This window comes from Scophthalmus maximus, chromosome 7 (genome assembly GCF_022379125.1).
Source record: "Scophthalmus maximus strain ysfricsl-2021 chromosome 7, ASM2237912v1, whole genome shotgun sequence".
In the NCBI taxonomy this organism is placed as follows: Eukaryota; Metazoa; Chordata; class Actinopteri; order Pleuronectiformes; family Scophthalmidae; genus Scophthalmus; species Scophthalmus maximus.
In genome coordinates, this window is record NC_061521.1 from 6,121,104 (window position 1) to 6,148,699 (window position 27,596).

The 27,596-nt window shown below is 41.2% G+C and overlaps 2 protein-coding genes across 3 annotated transcripts in view; one reads left to right on the top strand and one right to left on the bottom strand.

The window, feature by feature from the left end:
• Window positions 1-27,596, bottom strand: part of LOC118315864 (voltage-dependent calcium channel subunit alpha-2/delta-4-like) — a 79,318-nt gene that overhangs the window by 28,411 nt on the left and 23,311 nt on the right. The window contains exons 10-27 of the mRNA XM_047333562.1: window positions 26,595-26,684; window positions 26,235-26,348; window positions 24,955-25,033; window positions 24,742-24,875; window positions 24,460-24,477; window positions 23,207-23,284; window positions 21,730-21,810; window positions 21,314-21,388; window positions 20,539-20,625; window positions 19,441-19,512; window positions 18,937-18,998; window positions 17,665-17,732; window positions 17,279-17,324; window positions 16,890-16,987; window positions 16,551-16,641; window positions 15,026-15,118; window positions 13,792-13,913; window positions 13,602-13,670 (exon numbers count right to left, since the gene is read on the bottom strand). Of these exons, the coding sequence (XP_047189518.1) occupies window positions 13,602-13,670; window positions 13,792-13,913; window positions 15,026-15,118; window positions 16,551-16,641; window positions 16,890-16,987; window positions 17,279-17,324; window positions 17,665-17,732; window positions 18,937-18,998; window positions 19,441-19,512; window positions 20,539-20,625; window positions 21,314-21,388; window positions 21,730-21,810; window positions 23,207-23,284; window positions 24,460-24,477; window positions 24,742-24,875; window positions 24,955-25,033; window positions 26,235-26,348; window positions 26,595-26,684 (1,477 nt within the window). The remainder of the gene's footprint in view (window positions 1-13,601; window positions 13,671-13,791; window positions 13,914-15,025; window positions 15,119-16,550; window positions 16,642-16,889; window positions 16,988-17,278; window positions 17,325-17,664; window positions 17,733-18,936; window positions 18,999-19,440; window positions 19,513-20,538; window positions 20,626-21,313; window positions 21,389-21,729; window positions 21,811-23,206; window positions 23,285-24,459; window positions 24,478-24,741; window positions 24,876-24,954; window positions 25,034-26,234; window positions 26,349-26,594; window positions 26,685-27,596) is intronic.
• LOC118315865 (leucine-rich repeat and transmembrane domain-containing protein 2-like) lies at window positions 1,558-12,491 on the top strand. Of its 2 annotated transcripts, none has more exons than XM_035643508.2 (4): window positions 1,558-1,832; window positions 9,828-9,930; window positions 10,230-10,913; window positions 11,212-12,491. In XM_035643508.2, exons 2-4 carry the CDS (start codon window positions 9,885-9,887, stop codon window positions 11,691-11,693), a joined length of 1,212 nt encoding a protein of 403 aa, XP_035499401.1. In that variant the 5' UTR covers window positions 1,558-1,832; window positions 9,828-9,884; the 3' UTR covers window positions 11,694-12,491. The 2 variants fall into 2 exon arrangements, with proteins under 2 accessions (XP_035499401.1, XP_047189519.1); XM_047333563.1 differs by lacking the exon at window positions 1,558-1,832 and adding an exon at window positions 2,588-2,711.

Here is a 27,596-nt window from a genome sequence, read left to right on the forward strand (position 1 = left end):
CAGACTTTTGACTGTTCACCGCGGTGTGTTTCACTCTGTTGGTCTGACGTTAGCATGCTAAGCGCTAGCTCATAAACACAGGCGCCATTACGTTAATGCGCGACGTAAACAGTCATGTCCTGGCAGATGGATAAAAAAAGGTAGTCACATCCTTGCAGATAACCGATAAGCAGAACCGAAGATTTACTTTCAGGGATACCCTGTCATCCTTACTCGTCTCTCTCCCTCCCTCTCCTCGGGGCGTGGCCCCCTACGATTCTACAGCACTCTGTCGTTGTGTCTTGTCGTGTCAAAATAAAAGCCTTCGTCACATCCCAGAGTCGTGTAATTGCAACATTTAATACAATTCTGCATCAGAGATGGCAGTATTTTTTGTCAACAATCACAATGGCGATTATCGAGGTCAACAGAAATGATCAAGTTAATTTGCATGTATTGTGCGATAAGTCACTAACGTTACTATTGTGACGGGCCCAATTATCTATCTATACCGCTTTATCCTTTAGGGGTCATGGGGGGCTGGAGTCAATCCCAGCTGACATTGGGCGAGAGGCAGGGTACACGCTGGCCAGGACGCCAGCCCATCACAGGCCCAACATACAGAGACAAACAACCATTCACTCTCACATTCACACCTACAGTCAGTTAAGAGTCTCCAGTTGGCCTAACCCAACTCTGCATGTGTTTGGACTGTGGGAGAACCCGGAAAGCCCACGCATACACAGGGAGAACATGTAAACTCCACACAGAAAGGCCATGGTTGGTTTGAACTGGGGTTTGCTGCGACAGAGCTAACCACTACACCACCGTGCAACCTACCTTTGACCTTTTGGATATAAAATTGAATAATAATATCACTTTATCCTATTTGCAATTTGCCTAAAATATGTTTCCTAATTAATGTGTAAATGATTGCATTATGGTCAAAAAATGTGTTTTGTGAGGTCAGAGTGACCTCAGATGTCAACTTGAGTTGTGGGACATTGGATAAAACAATTAATCAAGAACATAATCCTTCTGATCATTGATGAAGAAATTTTAAACACACACACACACCACAAACACAGTTATTCTGTTCCAAACGTACATTTAAAAAAATATAATACTATAACAACTTTGGAAGTTGCAATGGTCTAATTAAACCAAAATGGGGCAGCATATTTTGTGAGGGATGAAATATTTCCCCCCACAGCTTGCAATAATGGGTACTAATTATTTGAAAAATAAATTATAAATCTAACCTCTTAGTCAAATTCAATTGTGCTTAGTTGCAAAAAGGCTCTTTCTCTCATACAAAGTGTACCTCTTTTATTCTTCATTCACTCAGAGTTAAGCCTGCAGCTGCAACACAATGTTACTATTTCTGTCAACCTGCTTCAATGCACATCACACACATCACGGAGAGGACGAGTGCTCCAGCGCACACACACACACACACACACACACCATTAGCAGCAGCTCAGCAGCAGCATGTGGCTCCTTTAGCTCGCTCTGTCTCTCTGTGTGTGTCTCTCTCTCTCTCTCAAACACACACAGAGGCTCACTCGCCCTCAGCCAGTGGCTGGGTGAGCGTTGGACAGAGCTCTGAGATAATAAGAGGAGGCTGAGAGAGCAGCCCTGTGGATGAAGAGGAGGAGGACGGCGATGGCGAGAGGTGTTTGATCCGGATTTAAAAAACTCCAGTCCAGCTCCTGGTTTCAAAGAAGCTCCAGATTTTGGTTTAATGAGGAACCGACTTGTGACTGGCGTTCTCTGAACGCTGCAGATGACAGAGAGGAAGAACAGTTCCTCTGCTCTTTCTCTGTTCGGAGGCTGAAGCAGCAGAGCAGATGGTGAGCAGTGTGTATGCGCGTGTATGTACAGTAAAAATGTGTCTTTAGAAGTGACAGACTGTGTTTCCATACACCTGTATGTTTGTGTGTGTGTGTATGTACACTACATGACCAGAAATAAGTTGACACCCCTGCCTTCATACTTTAATGTACTTCTTTGTGGGGTTATTTTTCCTTGTTTGAGCTCCTGGGGTTAAAATTAAGGGAAATCATGCTACAGCAAACTACGCCTGTAGCTAATGATAATTTCCCTTATTGTTTAAAACTTTATTTATATTCAATTTTTAAAACAGCTCTGTTGCCCCACAGCAAGAAGGAGTTCGCCTGTTCCTCCTCCTTTGCCTGCGTGGGTTTTCTCCGGGTGCTCTGGCTTCCTGCCACAGACAACATGCAGATTAAGTGTGAATGTGAGCGTAAATGGTTTTCAGACCTGTGATGAACTGATGACCTGTCCAGTGTGGGGAGGTCCCCAGCTCCCCACTCTGGACAGGTCATAAAAAAAGTCATAAAAAAGTCATAAGAAAATATAAATAAAAATAAATACAAAATAGATTATTCCCAAAGCCCAATTCAAATGTCAAATTGTATCCAAACAATAGTTCAAAACTAACAATTTACTTTAATGACTAACCATGGAATCTACATGGTTGTATATTCATTTTTAATTGTTGCAGCTAGCTACTGTATAGCATACAAAGGTATTTTAGAAAATAGTCAATGCCAGCAGTTTGTGTTTGTCCCATTCCTGTTTCAACAGCGCAATGCCCCAAAACGGCTGCGTAAAGAAATGTTTTTCCCAGTTTGGTGTGGAAGAACCTGACTGGCCCTGCACAGACCTCCGACATCAACCCCATCCACACTGGAACTGTGACTGTGACTGTGAGTGACACCTAATCAATTTGACATCAGTGTTGAACGCTGGTGGTTCGTCAGCTGGTGGAATGGTTGAAAATTTGCCTGCCATATATAGTGCACATATTGTCCACATATTTTTGGCCATGGAGGGTAAAAGTGTATGCCTGGGCTTTTAATAGAGAGAGAGATTCTAAAAGCATGTGGGAGTGAGCTTGTGTGTGTGTGTGTTTAGGTGTGTAGTCAGTGTGTCTTCATGCGTGTGTGTGCCCTGGTTGTTTACTTGTTCGTCCTGCCTCAATGTGGATGCTGCAGGGTGTTTGTGCTCTCGGCCTTTTGGACCGCTTGCGCTCGGCTGCCTCGTACTTAGGCTGTTGGGGGCAAAAGTGTAGCCACAGGAGGGAAGAAGCCGCCTGTCAGAGGCCATTAGGCAGCTAGCGGGATGCCGCGTTAGAGTCCAGGAAAGCGATGCCATGCACTGCAGATAAAGCAGCGGACATCATTGCGGCAGGACTTCAGTTTTTAAATTGAGATAATAAACCATCACTTTCGCACTTAAAGAAGTGGAGAGTGAACTGGAGAAATATTCAACAGTACTTTTTGTAAAAGCCATTACTACTGAGGTGAAAATGCTGGGAAAAATCACTAATTGTTCAAATTTGGTGTTAGCTGTGTTTTCTGTTTGTAGGAGCAGTTGAAATTGTTGTTTTGCATGGGTCAAACAATTTTTTCAATAAGTTGACTTACAACAACTTATACAACTGCGTCCTGGTCATCCAAGCTTGAGGACAGGGTATGGCCATTTTTCTGTCACTATTTTTCTGGGTCTGGCAAAGAAAGATTATGTCCCCATTATTAGTCCATTAGTTTTTTTCAACTGGGGGAAACAAAATCTGACCATTTTGAGTGGCTGAAAAAATTGAAGATTGGAGCAGAAATCCACAGATGTGGTGCTGAACCACTGAGATCGAGTAACAATGCCCACACCAGTGGTTAACCTTGGTACTGCAATGACAAAATAAATAATAATAATAATAATAATAATAATAATAATAAATGAATCCCCAAGCATCCCAAGCTGACTCAAAAACAACTGGAACCTCCAAACAAGGTCTGTAAATGTCTTTAAAGTCTATGGGCTAGTATGGACTACACAAAATGACCCAGGTTTATATGTTTTCGTTATCTGGTTTGATCTAACCAAACATTGACCATCCTGGATAACATGTGCTACAATGTGCTGGATGTCAAGTGTCTCAGTCAACACTGGGTTTTCCTATCGGATTACGAGGGTGTTCATGTGGAAGAAGCGGAGTCGGTAATTACAAGCGACATCGTCAGAACCATAAATAAAAATCAGACTTTTTTGCTGCTGAAGCAGAGGAGAGAAGACGTTAATGTGTGATGAGGTCAATCACACCGAACTGTTCATTCATGATCATGAGAAATATTGGATCAGTCTGTGGATCATTTTTCTAATTAAACATATAGTATTTAGTTTCTGTTCCTATTTATCGTCACAGTTTCCTCATGTTCTGAGCTTCAGGGATAGAATAAGAAAGTAAAACACTGTCAGGGATTCTGTCGGGGAATCAAATATTCTTTATTTATTTGGCATCATCAACTCTCCCTCTGTTTATTAGAAGTTCTGTTTTAAAACCAGAGTGGATACATAAAAAGTCCAGAACAGCAACATGGTTCACCTCATCTATAAATATCTGCTGCACTTTAATATTTGTCAAATTACTTTAAACTCTTTTGTCCCTGACGGGATCCTGTAGAAATGATGACTCTGATTTTCCAGTGATCTGATTGGCCAGTAGTTGGGCTGTTCATGGGTTTTGAACACGTATCTCAAACTTAGCAGGTTAGCCGTTCAGCATAAGTTACAATGGTGATTTACCCCCCTAAGAAGATAACCAGCTTCGTAGGATGGAAAACCCAGAGTTAAACCTGAAGTTACCTCGATAACCGCAAATCCTGCTTCGTAGTACAGGCCCCAGCTGTGGGAACTAACTCTACCTGCATCAACAGCAATAGCTGATCTCCACATCTCGTCTGGGATACTGACCAGCAGGTTCAACTACATAAATAATAACCCCATGTGAGCAAAAGCAGGTGTGGAAACAACGACAGTAGTGAGGTTAGTCAGATAATAAGGTCACAGTATCGAAACAGTACGCACAGGATAGATCATGACATGATCAGTTTGTAGTTAGAAAAAGGACAGAAACATTAATATTTATTCAACTCTTCTGTGGAACAGCCACTGTCGCACCTAATAATGGCTGCCACAAAGTACTTCATGTTATCCCCTGTTTTTGGTCTCATGCAGCTCACCGGTCATGAAGTTATCGGCTAACGTGAAGCATGTACAGTAGGCGACACTATTTACTGCTGATCCTGTGCAAGTGCTTTAAATCAAAGCCTCTATACAAAACAGCAGATGTGTGGTGATGGCACAGCAGTAAAAACAGAAAACACAGCATGGGGGGGGGGGGGCAGTGGGGAGCGTGAGAGTGTGGTCGGGGTGGGGTATTTCTCCTGGACCACTTTTTCCGATACCATCTGTCCCACTCAGGGATTGAAACCACATTTTAAATCTCTAACCTGCCACTGCTGTGCGGGCGGCGCCTAATCTGGTTGATGGTGCATTTGACAAGCTGTTTCCGCAGCTGTTTGCTCCCAACTACTGACGGAACCCAGGACCGTTTCTGTAACTGCTGAAGCCTTTCCAGAGCCGTTATTGCAAGATGATTTCAAGTGACACAAAAGCCATGATGAAAATGACAAACAAACAATGACCTTAACATGGTTTGTAGAACTTTTGGGTAATGACCAACATTTTTCTCTATTTACTATTGTAAATGGAGAACTGACGTATCAAGAATTGATACGTCAGTTCAGGCAGGCCATGAGGTCAAGCGTCGCAACTATGCAGCACATCAGCTGACAGTAGAGATCTCTATACCTGCCCATATCAGCTGACTGCTCAGCTGATCATCTACACATTCAATTGGCAAAGCTTATATTGTGCGCTGTATTGGAGCTGGTTTAACCTGCCTACTCTTCTTGATTTACTGTACGCCACTTCGCAACCCGCTTCCACCCCAGCACCTTCTTTTCACAGTGTATCTGACTTAAATCAATGTCATGTGTTTTATTGATGCCTGCACTATTCTGCACTGGATTTTTTTTTTGCCTGCTGCTCACCATGCCTCACATTCCAAGTAGGCTCATGGAATGGTAGGGAGAGTGCTCTCCCTATCTCAGGCTTTCCACGTAGGCACGTGGAAGGACAGGGTGGTCCCAGAATAGAGCCATACCACCAAATATAGCTATTCACAATTGTTGAAATGAATCTATTTGGACTATAGTGGTCCTGACTGAACTTGGTATTGAATGCATGTTCGGACTCTTTAAACCTTGAAGTGTCTTTTCTTTCTTGACTTGTGTCCTGCCCGCAAGTTGGAGATATTAGTCTTCTCTTTGTTTCTGTGTTCAGCTCCAAAATCAACAACTACTCATCAGTTGCCCTGGTTTGAAGTGCACACAGAGGGGCACGAAAACCTTTGCTGCTCACAGTGGTGTGGGCTGCTTGTATAGTCTTTCGTGGTCAAATTATTTCTCTGGCAGTTTGCATGTTTTTAGTCTTTTTGAGCTCCTCACTATGACATTCTGTGAGAGTCATTGATTTATTTCTCTAGCTAAACTTTTTTCTCCATGGCAGCAAAATCCACTACTAGACCAGAAACTCTTCTATATTAACCTTGGCGTCCTAAACAATTCTTGGTCTGACTAAATCTAAAAGACCATAAACGTAGACAAAGAAACTAAATTCGGAGTTACAAGGCCGCTAATTTTGTGCCATTGCCAGTAGAATACTTTGGATAAGAGGCTCACCTACACTTGTCCGAAGAAAAATATGCTTATAAGGGCAGGAGGAGGGGTCACTCAAAGAGATAAATCAATGAGGAGAGAAATAGTTTACCTACAATTTCCTTTGGTAAAAACACAGGTTATCCTTGGTAAACAGTTTTTCACCGATAAACCTCCTGGGTAAAGTTTGAGTTTAGGTGGATCTGACATCCTCGACCTACACCCGGGAGCCTCAGCGCTCTCGGTTGTGTCCTTAAAATTCCAAAGAAGTCCAAGTCCAAAGAAAGACACGCAAAGTGGGGTGGAGGAGAGGGGACGCTCAAAGAGAGGAATGAATGAGGAAGGAGATGCCAGGAGCAACTGCAGCTCTTGATAGACATAGTATGACACACCAACCCCTACATTTGCCTTGTTTTGGTCTTCAGCTCGCAGCTATACACGTGTTTGAGTGTGTGTACCCAGCTGTAGGTGTGTGTACAATGTTATACATAATCCCAAAGGAAACGTCACTAGAAGAAGACCATGCTCAGGACTTTGTGTTTTTATTATTCCGTCTGCAGGACTTATGTAATGCAAGATTGTGTTTTTTTTCTGTAATCCCTTCTCCTGTTGCCACAATGCGTAACGTTATTCAACATCAATCTGCTGTTTGGAGGAGCAGAAAGTGTCAGGGGTCAGAAGTCATCTTCTCCATGAGATGCTCGAAAGTCTGATAAAGGCCCCGCTCATCCTCTAACCGGCGGCTGTAGTAGATCTTATGTGACTCACTGCTGTCACAGTGTCACTTGATGTCTGATCTGATTTACTGGGCTTATAGAATTGCTTTTTCTTTCATGACGGGTTCAGGTATTGGGACCAGCCAACAAGTCCAAGAAATGCTGGTGCTGCTGCCTTCTGAAACAACAATGAATATCCAACATTAACTCATTTGAGCATTTTCTAATAATTTTGGCTGTTGTTGTATACTTCTGCATATAAAATCTAATGATTTCATCATTTTATCTATATTGTGACTGGCATATGAATTCTTGAGTTGACAAGAAGGTCATTGAAAAATGACCTTGACCTCCAAAATCCAACCATAATGAAGGTCCCTCCAGCCGTTCCTGAGATCCTGAGTGTTCACGAGGCCAAAAATGTGTCCAAATAAATGTTTGTGCCAAATTTGAATAGTTTTCCTTTGCTTGTTCCTGTGATTTCATGTTGACGAGAATGGGACGAAAAGACAAACCGAAAAACAGAATGTCCACAGAGGCGTAGAAAGAAAGTATTGCGGGCACTGATTCTGTGATTTGCATCTCAAAAGTGTACAACAGAAGTAACTAGAAGGATGCTTGGGGAGCGCATACCTCTGCCAAGGCTAACGCCTTATCTCGCAATGAAACTGAAGAACAGAGATCAAACACATAATAAACATAGAATGTCACACACAAGCACTTCTACACAAACAGCATCAGAAATAATCACATAACTGTTGAACTGCATTGAAATAGTTATAGTTAACATACCCATCAAAAAAAAGCTTTCTGGCTAATTTAATTTAATTGTCACCTGAAAATCTCTAAATCAATTATTAAATCATTAATCACAAGACAAAAAGAGAGGTCAATAAAAATTTTCATATCCTTTATAAATATCCTGAGCATTTGCAATTACTCTGCATCACTACTTAGAGGCTTTGTTTGTGAATATCCTCTGGGAACTAACTGACATTCTAATTTGTGGTCTCCTGCTGGTGTGAATATATGTCAAATATGCTTTGGTCCTATTTGCCTCTTAACATGTCCTCCCATCTGCTCTACCTGCATTGTAATTCCTCCTGTTCTGTAATGTCAGTTGTGGCCTGAAGGCACCTCCCTGCCTCACGCAGTCCACAGCATGCAGAGTGACTGGCATTTTTGTGCCAACTTCACAAAAGAAAGACCTTTAACAAAAGAAAGACCTTGAGGCATTGTTTCTCTGGCTCTTTATGTCAGCTACAGACGGATGATGGAGTGACAGAAATTTTTCTCTGCTCTCTTTATCTCTCATGTGCACTTCCCTCTGCACGTCTTAGTGCCCCAAAGACGTCATGAGAAAATTAAAATTGAACAAATCATCAAAAGAATACAGAGACTATCAAGAAAACTGGCTACATTCTTGATAATATGTACGAAACAAGACTGATGCCTGCTGTTTCTGCAGCATACAGGAATTGTAGGTGGGTGTTCAGAAGACAGAGTGGCATTGACTTTTTCTCCAGTGTTGGTGTTGCTGGATGAAAATACAGGGGATTATTTCACTTCATTATGAAGCTCCTTGTGCATTCTCTCTGAGCGAGAACGAATGAAAAGGACTGAGGACATGCAACAAACTGTGAATAACAGCACAACTCTGGCCTGTAATGCCAATGTACCGTAGATGAGCTCTGCCAGAGACTAAGCTGTTGATGATTTTCAATCTGCACATGCGACGTACTCCACTTAATCCCACCAATTGAGTTGCACTCTTTCTGGCAGCTGGGAGGTTTGAGAAACAGGCTTGTGAAAAGAAAATTCTCAGTTTGCATGGTGGACCAGACCAGGAGTATAAAAGCATGGAGAGCACACAAATAAATCTTCATTTGAAACCAACCAGACACATGAATGTAAAGGCATGTGGAGATGAAAGAGAGCAAATTAAATCTATACAAAGCAAAGGATTAATTTCTTGAGCTAGCCTTGAGCTAGCTCTCCTGTTTTGAGCCATGCATTTGTTTAGTGTATTTTAGTTTCTCCAATATACAGGTCGGCACATTCCTCGCTGCATTGGACTGCAAATACTAAGTTGCTTTTCTCATAACTCGGAAACTTGTCTTTGTTATCAAGTAGAAATGCTAATCATTATCAAGTCCATTTGATGATTGTAACTGTGAATATAATTATTGTTTTATATTGTTAGCTGCAGCACTACTCTCAAATAGCATTGTTGGTAACAGGCCTTATAAATCCAGTATCAGGGGAGGTTAGTCTTTGCCTAAGTAATAGACACTAAGGTTGATGGGTACGTAATATTTGGACTATTTTGCTAAAAATAGATGATGGAACAAATCAAATGTGACGTTACTTAAATTGTATATAATTGATGTCCATAGCAACCACAATTTTTGATGTTTCTATATTGAGAAATGCCAATTCTCAGTGGGGAAAAAAAATCAAGAACCTGCACTTTCCACTTTCAAAAAAGGGCAAGTTTATATTCCCTCAAATGTCATCCTCTCCTTTCTCCATCTTGTCTGTTTTCCAGGATGTTTCCAACAGCCGGATGTCAACCTAAAGCTGTGGTGGAGTTGATGCGACAGACATGAAGAACCTGGACCAGTATGGACGAAGTTACATGGCGAGTCTGGGTGAGGCTTGACAGAAGCTTCCTCCATCACACAGTAGGAATTTAAGAAAATTGTAATTTTGTATAATGCCTCCATCGAGACTCCATAGGTTTTACAGAAACAGACAGATCTTTTTTCATTCATGTTTAGCTTAGCTTTCCATTATTTCCTTGCTTATTTCTTCCATTGCTGGTAGTGCATTGCTGTTGTGATATGTTGTGATCACAGCCATCGAAAACTTTGCTAGCTGAAAACTTTTAAAATGTCTTTGAAATTTTGCAGTTTAATGATTGAGGGGTTCTGGTTCTCATGTTTTTCAGTCTATGCAGCTCTGTCCAGTCTAGTGTTGGTTCTACAAGGCATGTTGGGTTCAGCCCACAGTTGTCCTGGCGCCTGCATCTGCTACGGTAACACCACTGACTGCTCCGCGGTCGGCCTCCTCTCTCTGACATCCATCATAACGCTGCTGGACCAGGACTCTCTGGTCCTCCGTGTACCCCAGAACAACCTCTCCTCTCTCGGCAAGACACAGCTGTCCAACCTAAGCAGCCTGGAGATCTTGGATCTTTCCCAGAACCACTTTTCCACCCTGCGGCCAGGAGCATTCTTGGGTTTGAGCAGCCTACGCTGGCTCAACCTCTCCACTAACTCCCTCGGGGTACGCCTGGTGACGTCTGACCCAACCAACAGCACAGACACCACACAGGGCTCGAATGAAAGTCAGAGGAGTGTTGGCTTGAGCAAGGAGGTTTTCAAGGGGCTGTGGCGGTTGCGAGGACTCGACCTGTCCTCCAATGGCCTCCTTTGGCTGCCCAAAGGCCTGCTGGATGGGCTTCAGAGACTAACCTGGCTGTCCCTGGCCAGAAACGAGCTTGCAGCCCTCGACAGAGTCACCTTCGAACCCCTGGTGGGGCTGCAGCAGCTCCAGCTGGCAGGAAACCCCTGGGAATGTGACTGCAAGCTGAGGGACTTCAAGCACTGGATAGAGTGGTTAATTTACAGGGGTGAGCAGGGCTGTTAACAGGCCTCTTCAAATCTCAAATATGCCAGTTTTGGCAGCCATCTTACAGTTGTTTAAGTGTCAGAAAAATCACTTTGTATTCCGAGTCTGTATTAATCTCTGCTCTGCAGGATGGAAGTGTATTGAGCAAAGACATCTAAGAATGCCGTCTAATGACCTCTGTCTCTCCCAATCCTGCCCTGTCTGCCCCGATTCCTGTGGTCCTCCTTTCCTCTACTTCATCTTTTCCCTCCCTGTTCTTCCTTCACTCTAATTTTGTTTCTACCTCTATTGTTTTATAGATGGGCAGGTAGATGCGATGCAGTGCAATCTCCCAGGGGATTTGAAGGGCAGGGACATCCGCAGCTTGCCAGCAGAGATATTCAGCTACTGCCTGCAGAGTCCGACCAAGGAAGGCACTTTGGGTCATGCCACCCGGCCTCTCTGCCCGCCTGGCCGGGTCAACAGCAATGAGGAATGTGTTCGCCAGCGTTACCGGCCCGTAAGTGTCCGTCGGGCACACGGCACGCAAATTGTTGCAGGAGTGGTTTGCGGTACGGTGTGTGTCATGATGGTGGTTGCGGCAACTTACGGCTGCGTATATGCCTCTCTGATGGCGCGATACCAGAGGGAGATGAAGAACCGCGGGCAGCCTCTGATGGCTGAGTGTGGAGCTGAGACTGACCTGGAGGATGGACAACTGTCACCTCTGACATCGGCGGAGGAGACACTGCCCAAAGATCCCTGTGGCATTGTGCACGGCTATCGAGTCAGTAGCTTCTGAGATATTGTTTCATTTTTCCTGATTTTCAATCCTTCCTGGATGTTTTGGCTGCTCCTGCTCAGGACCTCTCACCACTGATGAATCAACATCTGGAGAAAGACACCAAACAGCTCTGCAACTGTAGTGAAGATCTCTGGGAGGGACCGATTGTGCCGCTGATGGACCGGACTAGATTCAGTGAAACTGGAATGCTTGCAGCATTTCTTTTAATGTATGGATGCTTTGTGAATTGTTATTCCCTGCGCTGCATCTCTCAGCCAGCTTTCAAACTCCTCTGAAGCTGCTGTTTAGCACTTGTGTACCTTGACCTCTCTTTATCAGTGTTTTTGTTTCTTCTTTATGAATATGTAACTACCTTTTTCCCCCTCAAGCTGTCTGTCTATATCTGAGTCCAACAAGCACAAGCCCCCAAAGTACAAATGTTTGTGAAGCCCTGGAATTTTCTTTATCTTCAATTATTTGGTTATATCTTTCTTTTTACCTCTGTTAAGTGGATGTCCTGTTGAATTCCTTTCAAATACTAGACACTTTAAACCATATCAGAATCCTGCTGCTGTAAGGGAGATGCTGCTTCGAGCTTCATCACTGAGATAAACTGCATCCAAAAAGACACTAGAGCTGTACTGCCTCCTAGAGGTGAATCTGTAAGCAACAACAGCTTCTGATTCAGCATATAGAAACTATTGGACTATCCACCCACATATTGTTACTTAGTTCATCCATATTTTCTGTGTGATTCAAATTTAACTCAAGGACTGTTAATGATGCAGAAGATAATAAACTATATATTTATCTAAACTGCAATTTTCTTCTTCTAAAAAGCACCACAACACTTCACATATATAGTTAATAATAGTTAAAAAAGAATAATTCGCAAAATGAACCCCACTCAAAAGATGAACTTAAACTCTTGGTCATGAAATCCTACTAAAATCCTCTACTGATAGATTAAACTCAGGAAAAGTGATCAAATTCATCCATGCTCTGGATAGATTTTATATCTATGAAAATCTTTAGACTTGAAAGGCCTTTGAAAATCCCCCAACTGTCACCACCACGATCCCTGCAAAGTTAGGAATTAGCATCAACACTTGGGATAGGATTTATATAGTCATTATTTGATGAAGGTAACATCTTCTAATTAGAAATTATTATACAATAGAATATATATTAACTATATCAATTGAAATTATTTAATCTTAAATCAGTGTGGTAGCAGTAACATCTGGCAAACAGGCTTCCTAAAACGTAATCTCTTCAAGGCAATCATCACTATATACAAGATTCGACCTGTTCACACACCCTGGTCCACTACAACAGCGGGTCAAGCTTTGTGTATAAGCTCGTATTTCATCGGTTTCAGACTATGGTAAATGGACTATATTTATATAGCGCCACATCACCATGCCAAGTCACATCCACCATCCACACACATTCATACTGCGCTGCTATTTCCAGCGCTTTTTATTTCACATTCATACACATTTATACACTGGTGGAAGAGCCATCTGAAACAATTTAGGGTTAAGTGTCTTGCCCAAGTACACATCGGCATGAGGACTGTGGGAAGCGAGGATCAACTGCCGACTTTCGGGTTAGTGGACGATTGTCTCTACTTCCTGAGCCACAGCCGCCACTATCACGTTACCAACCCAACCCATCTTGAGGGGCCTTGATAAATGCCAAAGGAAGGTTCCCTGGAGGACCTTGATCAAATGCCCATATCACTTCAACTGGCTCCTTTCAATGGAAAGAAGCAGTGGCGGAGCTGAGCCCAGACGCTATGGAGGAAACCACTTTGCCTGCTTGTATTCACAATTTCATTCTTTGGATCAAAACCAAGAGCTCATGACTAAAAATGAGGTTTAGATAATGGAAAGATAATGCCTTACAGCTCAGCTCCCTCACCTCCTGCCATGGCGGTCTTTCCTTCAGATGACACCGTCACCGATGTCGTCGCAAGAATGTACTTCACACCTGGTGGGAGAGAAAATTGAGTCAGTGTTATCTGAAGATTAGCTAGTAAGAGAGATTGGATGAGAACAATGTTTTCTGTTTAACCCCGAAAAAAAGAAGAATAAAGAAATGAGAGACAGACCTTTGTCATTGACGGGGTAGAAATAGAAACTCCCTGGATTATTCTCAACAGCCAGGCGGTACCAGAGAGGGAAGTGATCGATGGTGAACAGGTTGTCTTTATCAGCTGGAGTCAGGAACTTTCTGTTGAGTGAAAGTTCATCTTCAGACAACATTTTACTTTGAAATTGACTGTAACATGCTGCACGTACAGCACATTACGGATCAAAGGTACAAAATGGAAACTTTTCTATAGCTCAGTCACTGCAAAGACCAGGTTAAAGACACAAGCACAGATCCCAGTCAAGCTATAAGAGTCGCACATTGGGGAGTCCCAGTGGCCTTCAATGGTCATTGTGGTTTAAGACAATGACCTTGTAATAACAACATCTCAGGTTTGACTCCAGCCAGAGAGCTGTAGTCTAGTAAAGTTAAAAAAAAATTCAAAATTGAAAAACACTTACAACCATACTGGCACTCAGCAGAGAGCATACCTCTCCCTATGACAACACATATATCCTCTAGATCCAGATTTTCATTTGGATCCGCACCAAATTGCACACACTCTAGAGATATCAGTCCCATAAATATTCGAGATGTCTGTCATCATGATCCATGAATTATTCCCTGGGAAATTGGGGAAATGTTAAAAAGAAAGTGGTTAAAAAAATCCTGGTTCTGTGCCAAAATGTAATGGGTTCTTTCCAGGCCAATGTCCCATCCTTCCACCAAGTTTCATGGAATTACAAGCCACATTCTTCCATTCATACATTCATTCAGTCAAGAGCCATCAGAGGCAACTTTAGGGTTAAGTGTCTTAACAAAAGACACATTGGCATGTGGACTGTGGGGAGCTGGGATCGAACCACAGATCTTCGGGTTGGTGGACAACCATCTCTACCTCCTGAGCCACAGCCGCCCAACTAACCAACCAACCAACAGAATGCGATGAATGCATAACTTTCTTACCAGAGGTAACTAAAAAAGGCCTCTTTGGAAAATGACAGAAATGGAGTGTAGCATTTTGGCATCATGACACGCCAGCTGCAGACTAGTTGCCGATTGCTTAAATGTGAAGCAGAAAAGCATTTTTTTTAATAATGTTCCTGCATAATGATAATAATAACACACTATGACAGTTTGGTGCTAGTTGTATTTGTCCAGTGTGCTGTGTTGTTTTCTTGTTTTTCATTTAGCTGCAGACTGAAGGAGCAGTCAGATGAGACAAACTGTTTAATGAACAACTTAAAACTTACCTTGCCACTCTGGTCTCCACTCCTGCATATCTCATGATCCTCATCAGGCCAGAGCGAGTACCGAGGAAGGCCGTCTCCATTCCCGGCTCCACCCTGCAGACACAAGAAGAGAAAGATGCTGGTCTGTATAAAAGACAAATTATGTCTCTCTTGACACATTCAAAATCTTTTCAACACTTCTTCCTCTGTGAAGGCTGTTCATAAGTGAAAAGCTGCTGTCTTTGTCTCGGGTACAAACTCTCCATTATGACATTGTTTATCAAAAGCTGATTGACAGTTAAAGTTGATCTGTTCTCCTCTGGAGCTCAGACACTGTGACCATCAATTTCTTGGTCACCACTGTTACTAAAGCAGTGTTAATTTCGTTAACGAAAACTGTGACGGAAAATGTTCGTCAATGACTAAGACTAACTGCCCTTATAAATAAAATATATATGTCTGAAAATTCGCTACATTTCTTTGAAGAAGAGGAAGACTAAGGTGATGAATACTGATATTACAGTAAAAGTGTTCAGAGTGAAATGTTATTCAATGAATTTCAACGCTTGATAAAACCTGTCACCTTGATTTCACTTTCCGATACATGTATAAGCCTTATTTAATTTGTTTAAAGAGAGAAAAGATTTTGACTAAAAGTTGACTAAAACATTTTCAGTTGTCGTCGACTAAAATTAGACTAACACTATGAAGGTTAAACATGCCTAAAATGTGACCAAATCTAATAAGAATTTTCGTCTGACGACTAAATCTAAAATAGCTGCCAAAATGAATGCTGTGCTAAAGTCCTTATCCACTGATGGCCCAGTTTAGCGACCACATTTATGTAGATTCGTTTTAAACATGACTCTTAAACCCTTTATTGCATCAGAAATGTTGTTGTAGACTTCAGCTCAATACCTTGACACGATCCTGTCTCTGAGCTCTGCAGCTTCTTCCACCTCATGGCTTGGTTTTCCCCCGATATGTATTTCTATCAGATGTGAGACCTTATATAGACAGGCGGTGTGTTCCTTTCTGAATGATGTCCAGTCAATTGAATTGACCACATGTGGAGTCTTATCAGGCGTCCAATCCTCTCTCAGATGATCATGAGAAATAGGAGTCACCTGAGTTCAATTTCAAGTGTCAGATTTTCCTTTTTAATAAATTTGGAATAAATTCCAAAGTACTTTTTTCGCTTGACATTGATGAGGGGGGAAATGTATTTCAATGATTTTAGCACAAGGCTGCAATGTAACAAAATGTGGATGAAGGGAAGGAGTCTGAAAAAGTTCGGAATGCACGGTGTGTGAATGTCATGACCCTTCAGCTGACCCTCCAAATTGCTGCTCAAAACAATGAATTATTATCTTCAACAGAAAATAGCTTCCAGTAAAAAACCTCCCAAAACTAGGGGGATATTTTGAAGTTTGGAGCAACTGGCCACTGGCCCTAAAAAAAGGTGCTACAGAAAACGCACCTACAGAAAACATAGCATCTTTAAATCTTCAGATGTCAGATATAAAACCCGAATGGTTTGTCTCACCTGTCATTGAGCATCAGGGCGTTCCAGTAGGCCTCCAGCGGAGCCGTGACCACGGCGTCAAACAGCAACTGCTGCAGCAACACCTCATCACCTACACAACGGACAGGTTCGGTCAAATAAATCAACACTCGGACGCAGAACTTCCCAAGTTCTGTCATTTTCAAGACAAATTCGTATTCTGTCGTACTCCAAAAGCACCAGTTAAATCAGCCTGCAGAAAATATTAAAAAGGACTTTCTGTGTCATCTAAATTCCAAGTAGAGCTATTGCAAATTCATGGGAACCCATAAAATAAATATTCTATGGATTAAATAAAGAACTATAGCGTCAAAAACCTACACTCAAGGTCGGGCTCCTTCCCCAGCAGGTAGCTGATGGCGGCCTGAAGCTGTGTGTACTTTCGATGAGCTGGGTCAATGTCCGTCTCACAGTAAGTCCTGGGGAAAATGGGTTTATTGAACCAGGATAAACACACACACACACACACACACACACACACACACACACACACACACACACACAGACACATATGAGGAGTTTAAAATGTTTGAAATTAGTGTAAAATAATTCTATATTTTAGAATACTGTCATTTTCTTTGGAGTAGGATTAGTTAAACAGAAATCTGATTTTAGAGACTTAAATTGTACAAATCCTGTCTATCTGATTAGCTTCAATTAAACAGATCAAATCTGCAGTATCAGTTCATGTTTCGAGGTTTCAGACGTACCACTCAGAGGCGATGCTCAGGTCAGGGGAGGTGAGGTCGTGCAGCCCTGCAGATGAAGGTATAAAGACTTAAATTGAGTGAGTTATAAGGAAGTGTAAAAATATGTTTTTGCTGCAGAGACATTTAATTTACAACCACCGTATCATGTGTATAAGATTTTTTTTTATTCATGCCACAAACAGTATCAATCATAGCAGCTGATCGAAGGTGCTGTACTGCTGAGTGGGTAGAAAGCCAAACTCGCACCAAAGGTTCACGGCAAAGTATAACCCGTCAGTTGATTGGTGCTGAGTATTTCAACTGAATACGGGGAAGTTTCTCTCCACTTCAAGTTCAAATGATACAACAGGAGGAAAGTTATTCATGGTATATTGGGAAAATCACACCTTCCTCCACGGACACGTTTCCCAAAATGATCAGCCTTCCATGACCCTTTGTCAGCGCCATGCCGAAGCTGCAGAGACACAGGGAGGAGGTGAGTGTAACGTGCTGCCCTCTAATGGTCAGATTACAGACATACAGCTGCATGAGTCAACCACGGCGAAAAAAAATAGAGAGCAGTTTGAAAGTTGCGAGATAACAGCGCATTGATGGATATTCATCTAACTCAGTGGCAATGGTAAAGTACCTCAGTGGAGGTATGCATCATGGTTAAACTGTGGGGGCGGCCACAGTCTAGGTAAGGAACAATATGTGGTCATGCCCCCTGTTGTTACACAATTTACATATGTTGCAAGTTATATTATTGACATAAGCTGGCATATTATCAACATGAGCACAAATATCTGTCCAGGTTTATATGAGTTACTGTTGTGTAATTCAAAAATGCAAGTACAGCTTTACCACTGGCAAACCTGTCTGCAATCTTGACATGGAATTGACTGACGTGATTTATGATTACCACCAGTATTTCTACTGTATGTCACGTTGCTAACCTTTTTTCAAAATGCCCCACTGAACTGACGCCTGGTGCAGCAGCAGAGTCTCTCATCTTAGTATCATCTTTTACAATTTAAGTATGATCCTCTCTGAGAAAACACAGTGACCCTCCCTAGGTTATTTCTTTGCCCCAGTCTGTTTGTTTGTCAGTAGCATTGCTACAACATGTCATGGTCCAAAAAATTAATGTGGGGCAGAACTGCACAAAGGGGCAGATTTTTTGAATCACTTTCTTTGACATTTTTTTTTTACATTGTCACCAATTTCCCAGGGAATGAAACATAGATCTTGATTAAGAAAAATTTTGGCATATTCAGGGGACTAATATCTATGAGTGTGTGCAACTTGGTGCTGCTTGATTGACTTTGAGTTGAATGTTGGGCCTTTGCAAGAAAAATAAGAAATATGCGCTCTACTGAGGGACAATTTAGTTTTGAACAGTGTTGGCATCATATCACTCGGTGTGAAACACATCATTAACATGAAGAAAAGCCAATCAAACACAACATTAGGCTAACATGTTCACAAGGAGAGTGTAATGAAGGATGTATCAGGGGCACATGATGGATCTTTTGGGTGCCAGGCGTCCAACCAAAACATAAACTTCAATAAAGTCACATTTTTAGTAAAACAATAAACTTCAATAAGCAGGATCAACAGGTTTAAAACTGTTTTTTTTGTTTTGTTTGAAAAAGGCTTAAAGAAAAAAACTGATTTACCTGAAAGGTGTGTCATCGATGTTTGTGTAGAAGTAGTCATTGATGAGGTACAGAGGTCTTTTCTAAAGAGAAGAGAAACATCAGTGTCACCGTGGAGTCTGTAACATTTCAGCCACACATCAAATCACCACAGAACAACAAATCAAGCTGTAGCTCGGGCTGTATGAAGTGTCCACTCCAACACTACTCCGCAGCATTCAAGTTTTTACACACTCAAACTCAAAGTAAACTGAAATTGAACAAAAGCTCTATTCTATCTCGCTCCGCCACTGCTATTTGCATCTTTGCATTGAGGGTTTGCCAAAATACGGGTCATCCCACTTTACTAACAGTGGATGAAGGAAGGAAGAAAGGAGGCAGAAAACTTGAAAATAATTAATAACAGGGAAAATATAATATACATCTAGAAATAAAACTTCAGATATGCTAAAGAAGAAGAAGGCAACAGGATCTTTGTGATTAAAACAAAATGTTAACTTGTGTGAGAATGGATGGCTTCCTCACCCCTTTGTCCACGGATGCTCTGATGCTGAGGCTCAAGCTGCCAGTCTGTCCTTTCACCATGGCTGTTCTCAGCTGGAAGTACAAGAAGAGTCAAATCAATCGTTTGCTCTGCACATGTGTATTGATAGTAGGTCGGTTGGTTGAGCAAAGCTTGGTGCTTCAGGTATACTTCTATAACTGTGTCTTAAATTCAGATGAACTCGTTATACAGATTGAGCACTACACAAAATGCAAAAGATTTTTTTTGTGGGCCCGTTCAGTGCAGTTGGGTCAGGTTGTCAGGTTCATGTTAGTCTTCCATCAGACAACATGTAACTGTATCTTAACCCTGATAAATGTGAAAGTTCGACAGACCTCCAAACTACACTATCACCATTGCACAATTCATTTCTACTAGTATGGATGCATTTCACATTTCTCTATTATGAGTTAATTTTTGCAAAACTCTTTATTCGGCACAACAGTTCCAGAGTTTGAGTGTGGCAACATGCAGTGCACTGTTGGTACCTGGATGGTGCACTCAAAACAGACAAAAAGTTGAGCGTCAATAGACTGACATTTCTCACCCTCCACAGTCGCCTTCTTGGCAACATATGGCAGAAGGGGAGGGGATTTGGGAAAATGGTAGCAGAAATAGAGGAGTCCAAAAGTCTGAGACTAAGTGGCCTTAACATACACCTTCCATTGTGTCCAAAAGGGACAACTGATGATAGACATTCCTCCTACATGAAGAAAATAATTCCTCTGTGGGGTTGAGGGGTTAGTGGCATATGATTTTTGGTTCCTTCACTGGCTGTCAAAGCAGTGATCTACAGATTAGGCAACACGGACTGCTCGTGTGCTGAGTGTGTGAACAGTTCTGAAACAGCAAATTCAGTAAAGAGAAATGTGAGTTGGCAATTGTAAATCAACTGCAAATACAAGTTTGGTATATTGGTTGTAGCTTATACAATAATCAAAAAGGTGATCCATAAGCAGTTTCTTTAAAAATAAATGTCAGTTGAGTGAAGGGTTCCATTCCAATATGCCATTAATTCACTCTTCCACCTTCAAGAGTCATTTGGTTATACTTGTGTATGAGTGTGGATGTGTGTTTACCAACTCGTCGGTATCCTCCCACTCGACTTCAGACAGATCCACACTGTTGTAGTTTGGCTTTGGCTTCATTTTCTTTCCATCTTTATACTGCATGACAGAGTGAAATACTGTATAAGTGACCCTAACCCTTACGCTTACCCATCTCCTAGTGTAATAATGCTTGTATAACCTAAACCCTGTAATTTACAGTCAAATTATATACATCTTCTTTTTCAAGACAACCTAGGCTATCAGAATATGAATGCTACAGTGATGTCACACCAATGTATAAATAGTTATATGACCATAAAGACAAAAGAAAAAACTAAACGGAAATTGAATCTCACAGAAATTCATTCAAAATCCAAAATGGACAGCTAGCTAACAACAACAGTAGCCTTTTTCGTCATGAAAAACTGGATAAATTATCATAAAAGTCATTAATTGTTGGATTTATCATCATAGATATGTTAGAAAAAGTCCAAAAAAGATGCTGAAGACCCAGGCCGAACTACAAGTCTTCTGAAAGGGCAACGATCGCACGAAAGCCCTGGTTGGAACGGTGCAAGTGTAAGCTTCTCGCCAAAACAAACATAGGTCGCTGGCATGATGTGCTCAAATGTTATTAAATCTTTTATAACAAGAGTTGGCGGCTCTGGACATGACAGAGCTGACCTAAGTGGGTTAATGTCGTTAAACGTTGATCTAGTGAATCGGAACTGCTGCAGAGCTCTACAGTAGAGCTAAATGCTGCCTATGCAGTGACTTAAACCTGCAGTCCAGAGGCTCAACTCACCAGAGGTCGAAGGTCGGGGTGAGACAAGATGTAACCGTTGTTGGTGATGAGGAAGGCGTAGCCATGTGCTCCCAGCTGAGGCAGAGGGAGAAAAACAGTGGATGAAGCTCAAAGAATGTTGTTATTTAAGCTCCTTTACATTTAGAAATTTTCCCATGAAAAAAAATCCTTCATGGCCTTAAATCTCTTGGATGTGACTCTACACCGTTTCCTCATTTAGTATGTGGATCTATGAATATGCAAAACACACACCGACACACACACACTACGGTGAAATAAGAGGTATCAGAGGTTTGCAATGGAGAAATGATATGAAAAGAACCACCACACAAGCTATTTTGAGAACATCATCAATATATTGCCGAAAAAAATACAAAGAACAATTATCCTACATAGCTAAGCAGTTCTGAGCTCACCATGTATCTGGGCACCAGCCTCATCACCTCCATCAGTGGGATGTCCGAGCCGACAACACCCAGCAGGATCCCATGGGACAGCTGGAGAGACAGTACAGGTCAAAGCTCAGTGTAGTGTTAAGACATCTGAAGTAGTAGAGGTGTTCTGTACAAGAAACACAATCTTCTAAGTGAGCTGAGCATTGAGGTTCAATAACCACAGAGCTCCTCAGTGGTGATTGAAAGCAAAGCTATAAGCACAGTGGCAATACACAGTACACTACTTCTGTTTTAAAAGCCCTTGTGAACAGTGTTTAGTGTAAATGCCTAATTTGGACTAATTGTTGAACTGAATGTATCAGCCCTAACAAGCAACAGACCCATAGTTGGAATCAGCACTGAAAATCACCGCGTTACAAACAGTGATGCGTTCACTTACTGCTCTGCTGTGTGATCTCCTTACTTAGCTTAGAGAACAAGAGCTGTGTTAGGTTGTACTTTGGCACAGTGGTGTTTTGAGCTATTGCTGGTTTAGTTTCATGCTAGAGGAAAAGTTAGAAGATCAACGTTGAGCATTTCTGTAAAAAAATGTCATTGCAATCCACCCAATAGTTGTTGAGATGCATCAGTCTAGACAAAAGTCGTGGACCGACGTTGCTATCCACAGAGCTGCTACTGACATGGCTAACATGTTCACTACAGATCTTGGAGCTCTTGGAACATTTGCATCCTTTCAACAGCTTGGAGAAAAATATGCTCTCCACAGTGTGACTTCTCTAAATGTCTCCAGGTGAGGAGTTATGTGAGGTCGCACCTTCCTAACTATGAGAGTGCAGGGCTGGATAGTGGCTGTCTAAAACACTGGCTGGTTAAAGAATATAATTTCCAGTCTGTACAATACTCTGCAGAATTCATCCTCAACAACGACCAACATCTGGGATAAGAGCCTGGGATATATACACAAATTAAGTTATCTTATGGACTTCTTACTGCTAAGAACTCATGCTTCTATTCTGGAAGAAGAATCAAGTGCCCATGGTTAAGTGATGGCTAACTAGCTTTATTCTCAAAAACAAACTCAGGGAATTTTGGGTTAATCTCCTACCTGAAAGGCAGAAACAAAACATGTTCTGTATAAAATCTACAATAGCTGCAATATTAGATAACACTAAAAGTATATTTGATGCCTGATGCAATTTTTCTCAATACATTTTTTTTGAAACAAAATCTTGGAACTCAACTAAAACGACAACATTGTTCAGAATTCCCAACTCTGATCTAAAAGGGGGAAAAAATCTCCCTTCTGATCAGCTGACACTTTTTGGCCCAAATTAATTTTTTTCACATGTCCAGATTGTATCCAAATTAATTTTTAGAAAGTTTAGACAGCAAAGACTCCAAATGCAATTCCAACTGAACCTCTACAGATAGGTCCCAGTCCACACGCTTCGGCTGTTGAGACATTGGTGTGTGGTTGTTTTGGGTCTTAGACACTGACCGTCTCCTTCTTCTTGCTGAAGACCGGCATGGCTACAGAGGTCATCAGCAACAGACTCTGAGCCTTGGTGGTGAAGAGCTGAGACAGGAACATATTTAATACAAAGTGTGATTATTCAAAAAAGACAAAACCTATACATCCAAGATAATTGATGGATCAATGAAACGGTTTATAAAGACATGACATGCCTTGTAACAATGGTTGGATTCAATGGTAATGGTGGTACAGGAATATTACAATCTGATGAAATTTTTAATTTGAATTGAATTGTATCCTACTGTATGTTTGTGAGGCTCATAGTGTTTTGTGTTTTTTACTGTTTGTTTTTTTCTTAACAGAGGGAAGGTTGGAGACTCTGGGGTCATTTTTGAGGTTGCTTACTGTATTCTGGTTGTTTTTTGCATTTCACATTTAGTTTTTATATAAATGATATTCTTCTTCATCAACAGACAGATATAATCTTTGTGTTTATGGTGACAGTGTATGCAACTCCTGCTGCTCTGAGGTTAAACTCCAGATGGCGTTACAGGACTGTTCCAGTCAACCTAACAACAGCCAACAGTGAAATGACTACAGTCACTACAGTCTAGAGTGGTGGTTCTCAGGATACCTTTGGACGTCACATAACAAAGAATTCAAACCATATTTTACAGTGCAAGTGGATTTTGATATATATGTTTCTGCATCTTTGTCAAAAATGCATGCTTTTGTATTTCGTCAAAAATTTTTGGCACAATCTGAAACACCATTTGAGTGCAAGTAGATACAAAGCAGAAACAATGTGAATAGAAAGTTTGGGGCAACTCAGCAAACAATACTTGCAGGTCCAAAGTGTCTTTGTACACAAAGAGACACTGTTCTTGTTTTGAAACCCACTCATGAACTACCTTGACATTCAAAGCCATAACTTAGATGGGAGAGAATTTTGTGATTTAAAGTTTCAGTTTTCATGTGGCAGTAATAACACCGGTTAGAGGTGTTGATTTCGGTTTAATTTCAAATCAACTGGTAGTCCTCAGTGCTCCCCACATGGCCTGAGACCTGAGCTGAAATCACGTCCCTCCTCCTCATCCTTCTCTCCTGTCAGTGTCCACAATGATTTATCCCAATATTAAAACCATATCGAAAGATTTTGAGGGAGTGTGGAGACGAACGGGTTGAGAACCACCTTGTTCTATGTGTGAACTGATGCAGAAACCCTGTTTGAGTCCAACTGACTGTTCACCTAAACCTACAACCTTCGTCTTCTTTACCTCCTGGGTGCTGGGAAGCTGTCGGAGCAATGGAGGGGAAGGCCCAGATGATCGTGGGAGAATGAGTCGAGGCACAGGGAGGAAGCAGACACACAGATGAAAGTGAAGTGATTATGATGAAGATGACGACAACTGTACAGTAAGATGAATTAAAGGAGCAGTTCACCACAAAATTAAACTTAAATTTTCTTGTTCCCCTACATGTATTATTTCACATTTTCTATGTCTCGTATGACTGATGAACTGCTCCTTTAAGCTCTCTGATCGGCTGCTTCGGCTCACCACAGTGTCCATGTAGGCCTCTGTCCAGATGATGTCATGGTCGTGGTTGATGACCATCGGTCGGCTGAGCACGTGCAGATACTCCATGACGTTCTCCTGCACGTCGGCCAGCGTGGAGATGTGAGTGTAGTAACCTGAGAAAACATGTTTGAACATACATCAGTACATGCTCGCACAAAAGAACACACGCACAAACACACACACACTGCTGACCTTTATTGTTGCAGGCGATCCATTTGGTGTTTTGAGCGAAGGTCATCTCTCTGCCGATCAGGTAGGTGAAGACTCGCACCTGAACAGAGACACACACCAGTTTACCCACTGCTTTGTCCTGGGTCTCTGTGTGTTGTGCATTTTTCACAACCATATAATTTGTTTTATATAAGCGCTTTGGGTTTTTGAAAAGCGCTCTATGAATCCAATAAATTATTATTATTATTATTATCATTATTATTATTATAATCTTTATAAATTATGAATAAAGTTATTATTGTTAAATTATGGATTTAATAAAACATCAATAATACCAATTATCAATTATTACATTATGAAATAATGCAAAAATAATGCTCAGAGCTGTACATAATCAATAAGACAGTGGTGTATATCTAAAAAAAAATTGTTGACAGTCTGCAAAATGATTATACCTTCTTTTAAAGAGAGAGAAAGAGAGAAGAGAGAAAAGTATATAGACAAATGATTAACTGAGAATAAAGGTTGTCTGGTGTGCGCCCTCAGTGCTGTGATGTTCAAACCAACTTTCACATCAGATGTTGTCATTACGTAAAGTACCAGAGAGCTAAACAACAGTCTCCTTTGCAATTGACCATCCCCACTCTGATTTTGGGGATGGAGGCTCCATGTCTGACAGGAGCCACTTCTTGAACTGCTTGCATGGCTTATCTTTCATTGACAGAGTTTGATCTCTGGCTGGCTGGCGTTCATTCAATCAAAATAGTTGCATAGCTGTATGCAACTGTGAGCCAGCATTTGAGCATGAAAATCAACTGAAGGAAACAGCTGCAGGGTGAAAATCAGAGCCACTAAATATGTGTTTCCATTAGCTGAGTGTAAAGGAGGAGGCTCTGGTAGTCCTCAGCCACACACAGGCACCAGTGACCTCTTGTCTTTTATGTTTGAAGATACGCACCAATTTGAAAACTTTTATTTTAAATAATAAACAATGCAAGAAAGATGTGTATTTATGTTAAAATTTTGCGTAAAAGGAGATTTCTTGTTTCAATTTCTACATATTAGTTTGTTGTATTCCTTTTTTTCATATTTTTATAATAAAGTTTATGGTTTAACTGTAAAATATCAAGTCTCAATTACATTTCTTTGTAAAAAGGGTTAATAACATAGTAAAGAATGATTGCAATTTTTTAAAAATAAATATACAGTATATCGGCCAATCTATTAGTATCTGAATGCATCAGCTTCCCCAAAATCCATATCAATCCTTCTCAAATATTTATATCTACCGTCATCCTTACCCTGCGTTCAGGCCAGTTGAACTCCTCGAAGACAGACTCAAAGTCCTCCATGGCTCCGTCTGTGATCAGCATGATGGCCTGGTTACACATGCTGCCCTGACCGTTCACCCTCACCTACACACATACACACACACACACACACACACACACACACACACACACACACACACACACACACACATACACACACACAAACACACACACACACACACACGCACACACGCACGCACACAGACACACCCAGAGATTATACACACCAACGGAATGTTGTGCTGAGCCAAATTACATCAGTTTGAAACTAGGATGGAAACTCTTCATTCATACACACTTGAATGTACTTTTGTTTAACACGACACAAACCTCATTGAGGATTTTAAAGGCTTCCTTCATGGCATTCTTAATCTTTGCTTCTCCTTTGACATGTAGCTCATCCACCAGCAGCTTAAAATGCTGAGAGAGAGACACACACACAAACACACACAAAGAGAGACTGAGAGAGTCATACTTTTATGACATCTGGAAAGATTCATTTGTAAATGTTTTGAACCTCTAGAACTTGTGCCACCACGGAAATAGGATACAGCTGAATAGAATTTAATTCATGAACATAATGCCAAAACAATGTTCTAGTTCGTCTGGAGATTGAATTTAAAAGTTTGAAATATCACCTGGACCACTGGTGAGACAAAAATACATTTATTGTCATCATCACAACCTCACTGCACTCTGGGAAACTTAATTCCTTTCCCCATTTCTTGATATTCTTAAACAAACAATCAGTTAAATGTGAAAACAATCAGTAGGTTAATTCATAATTAAAAATAATCGTTTGTTGCAACCCAGCTGAATTTTTTTTTTGTGCCATCATTAAATAGGGAAGTTTCAGAAATAGGATAGTGTGGACTGCTTGTTGTCCTCAGAGTGCAACACACATCATCATGTCCACTAGACACTAAACTTTTAATAAGCCCAACCCAGTGGGCCTCAAACTGTGAGCCAATGAATCTGTTTCAGAAAAGAAAAAAACAGTCAAGATTTATTCAGACTGCAGTTATTCAGCAGGTAATACACAACAGGTGATGGTCATCATTGTATCTTGGTCTCAGGTTAAGATGTTTAACTTGCATCATGAAAAAATATTTATATAATTTAAATAAAGTAATATTTTGTTTCTGTTTTCTCCAATACCATAATAATAAATGAATTCGTTTACAGGTAATATTGGGGGTGGGCATGATTTACCCTGGACCTAATTCTGACCATGACTCTACTCACTCAATCCCTGGCTTCCTCAAGAAGGAGGCCAAGAGTTGGTGCGATGGTGCGGCTATTCCTCTGTGCTTGTGTGTGTGTGTGTGTGTG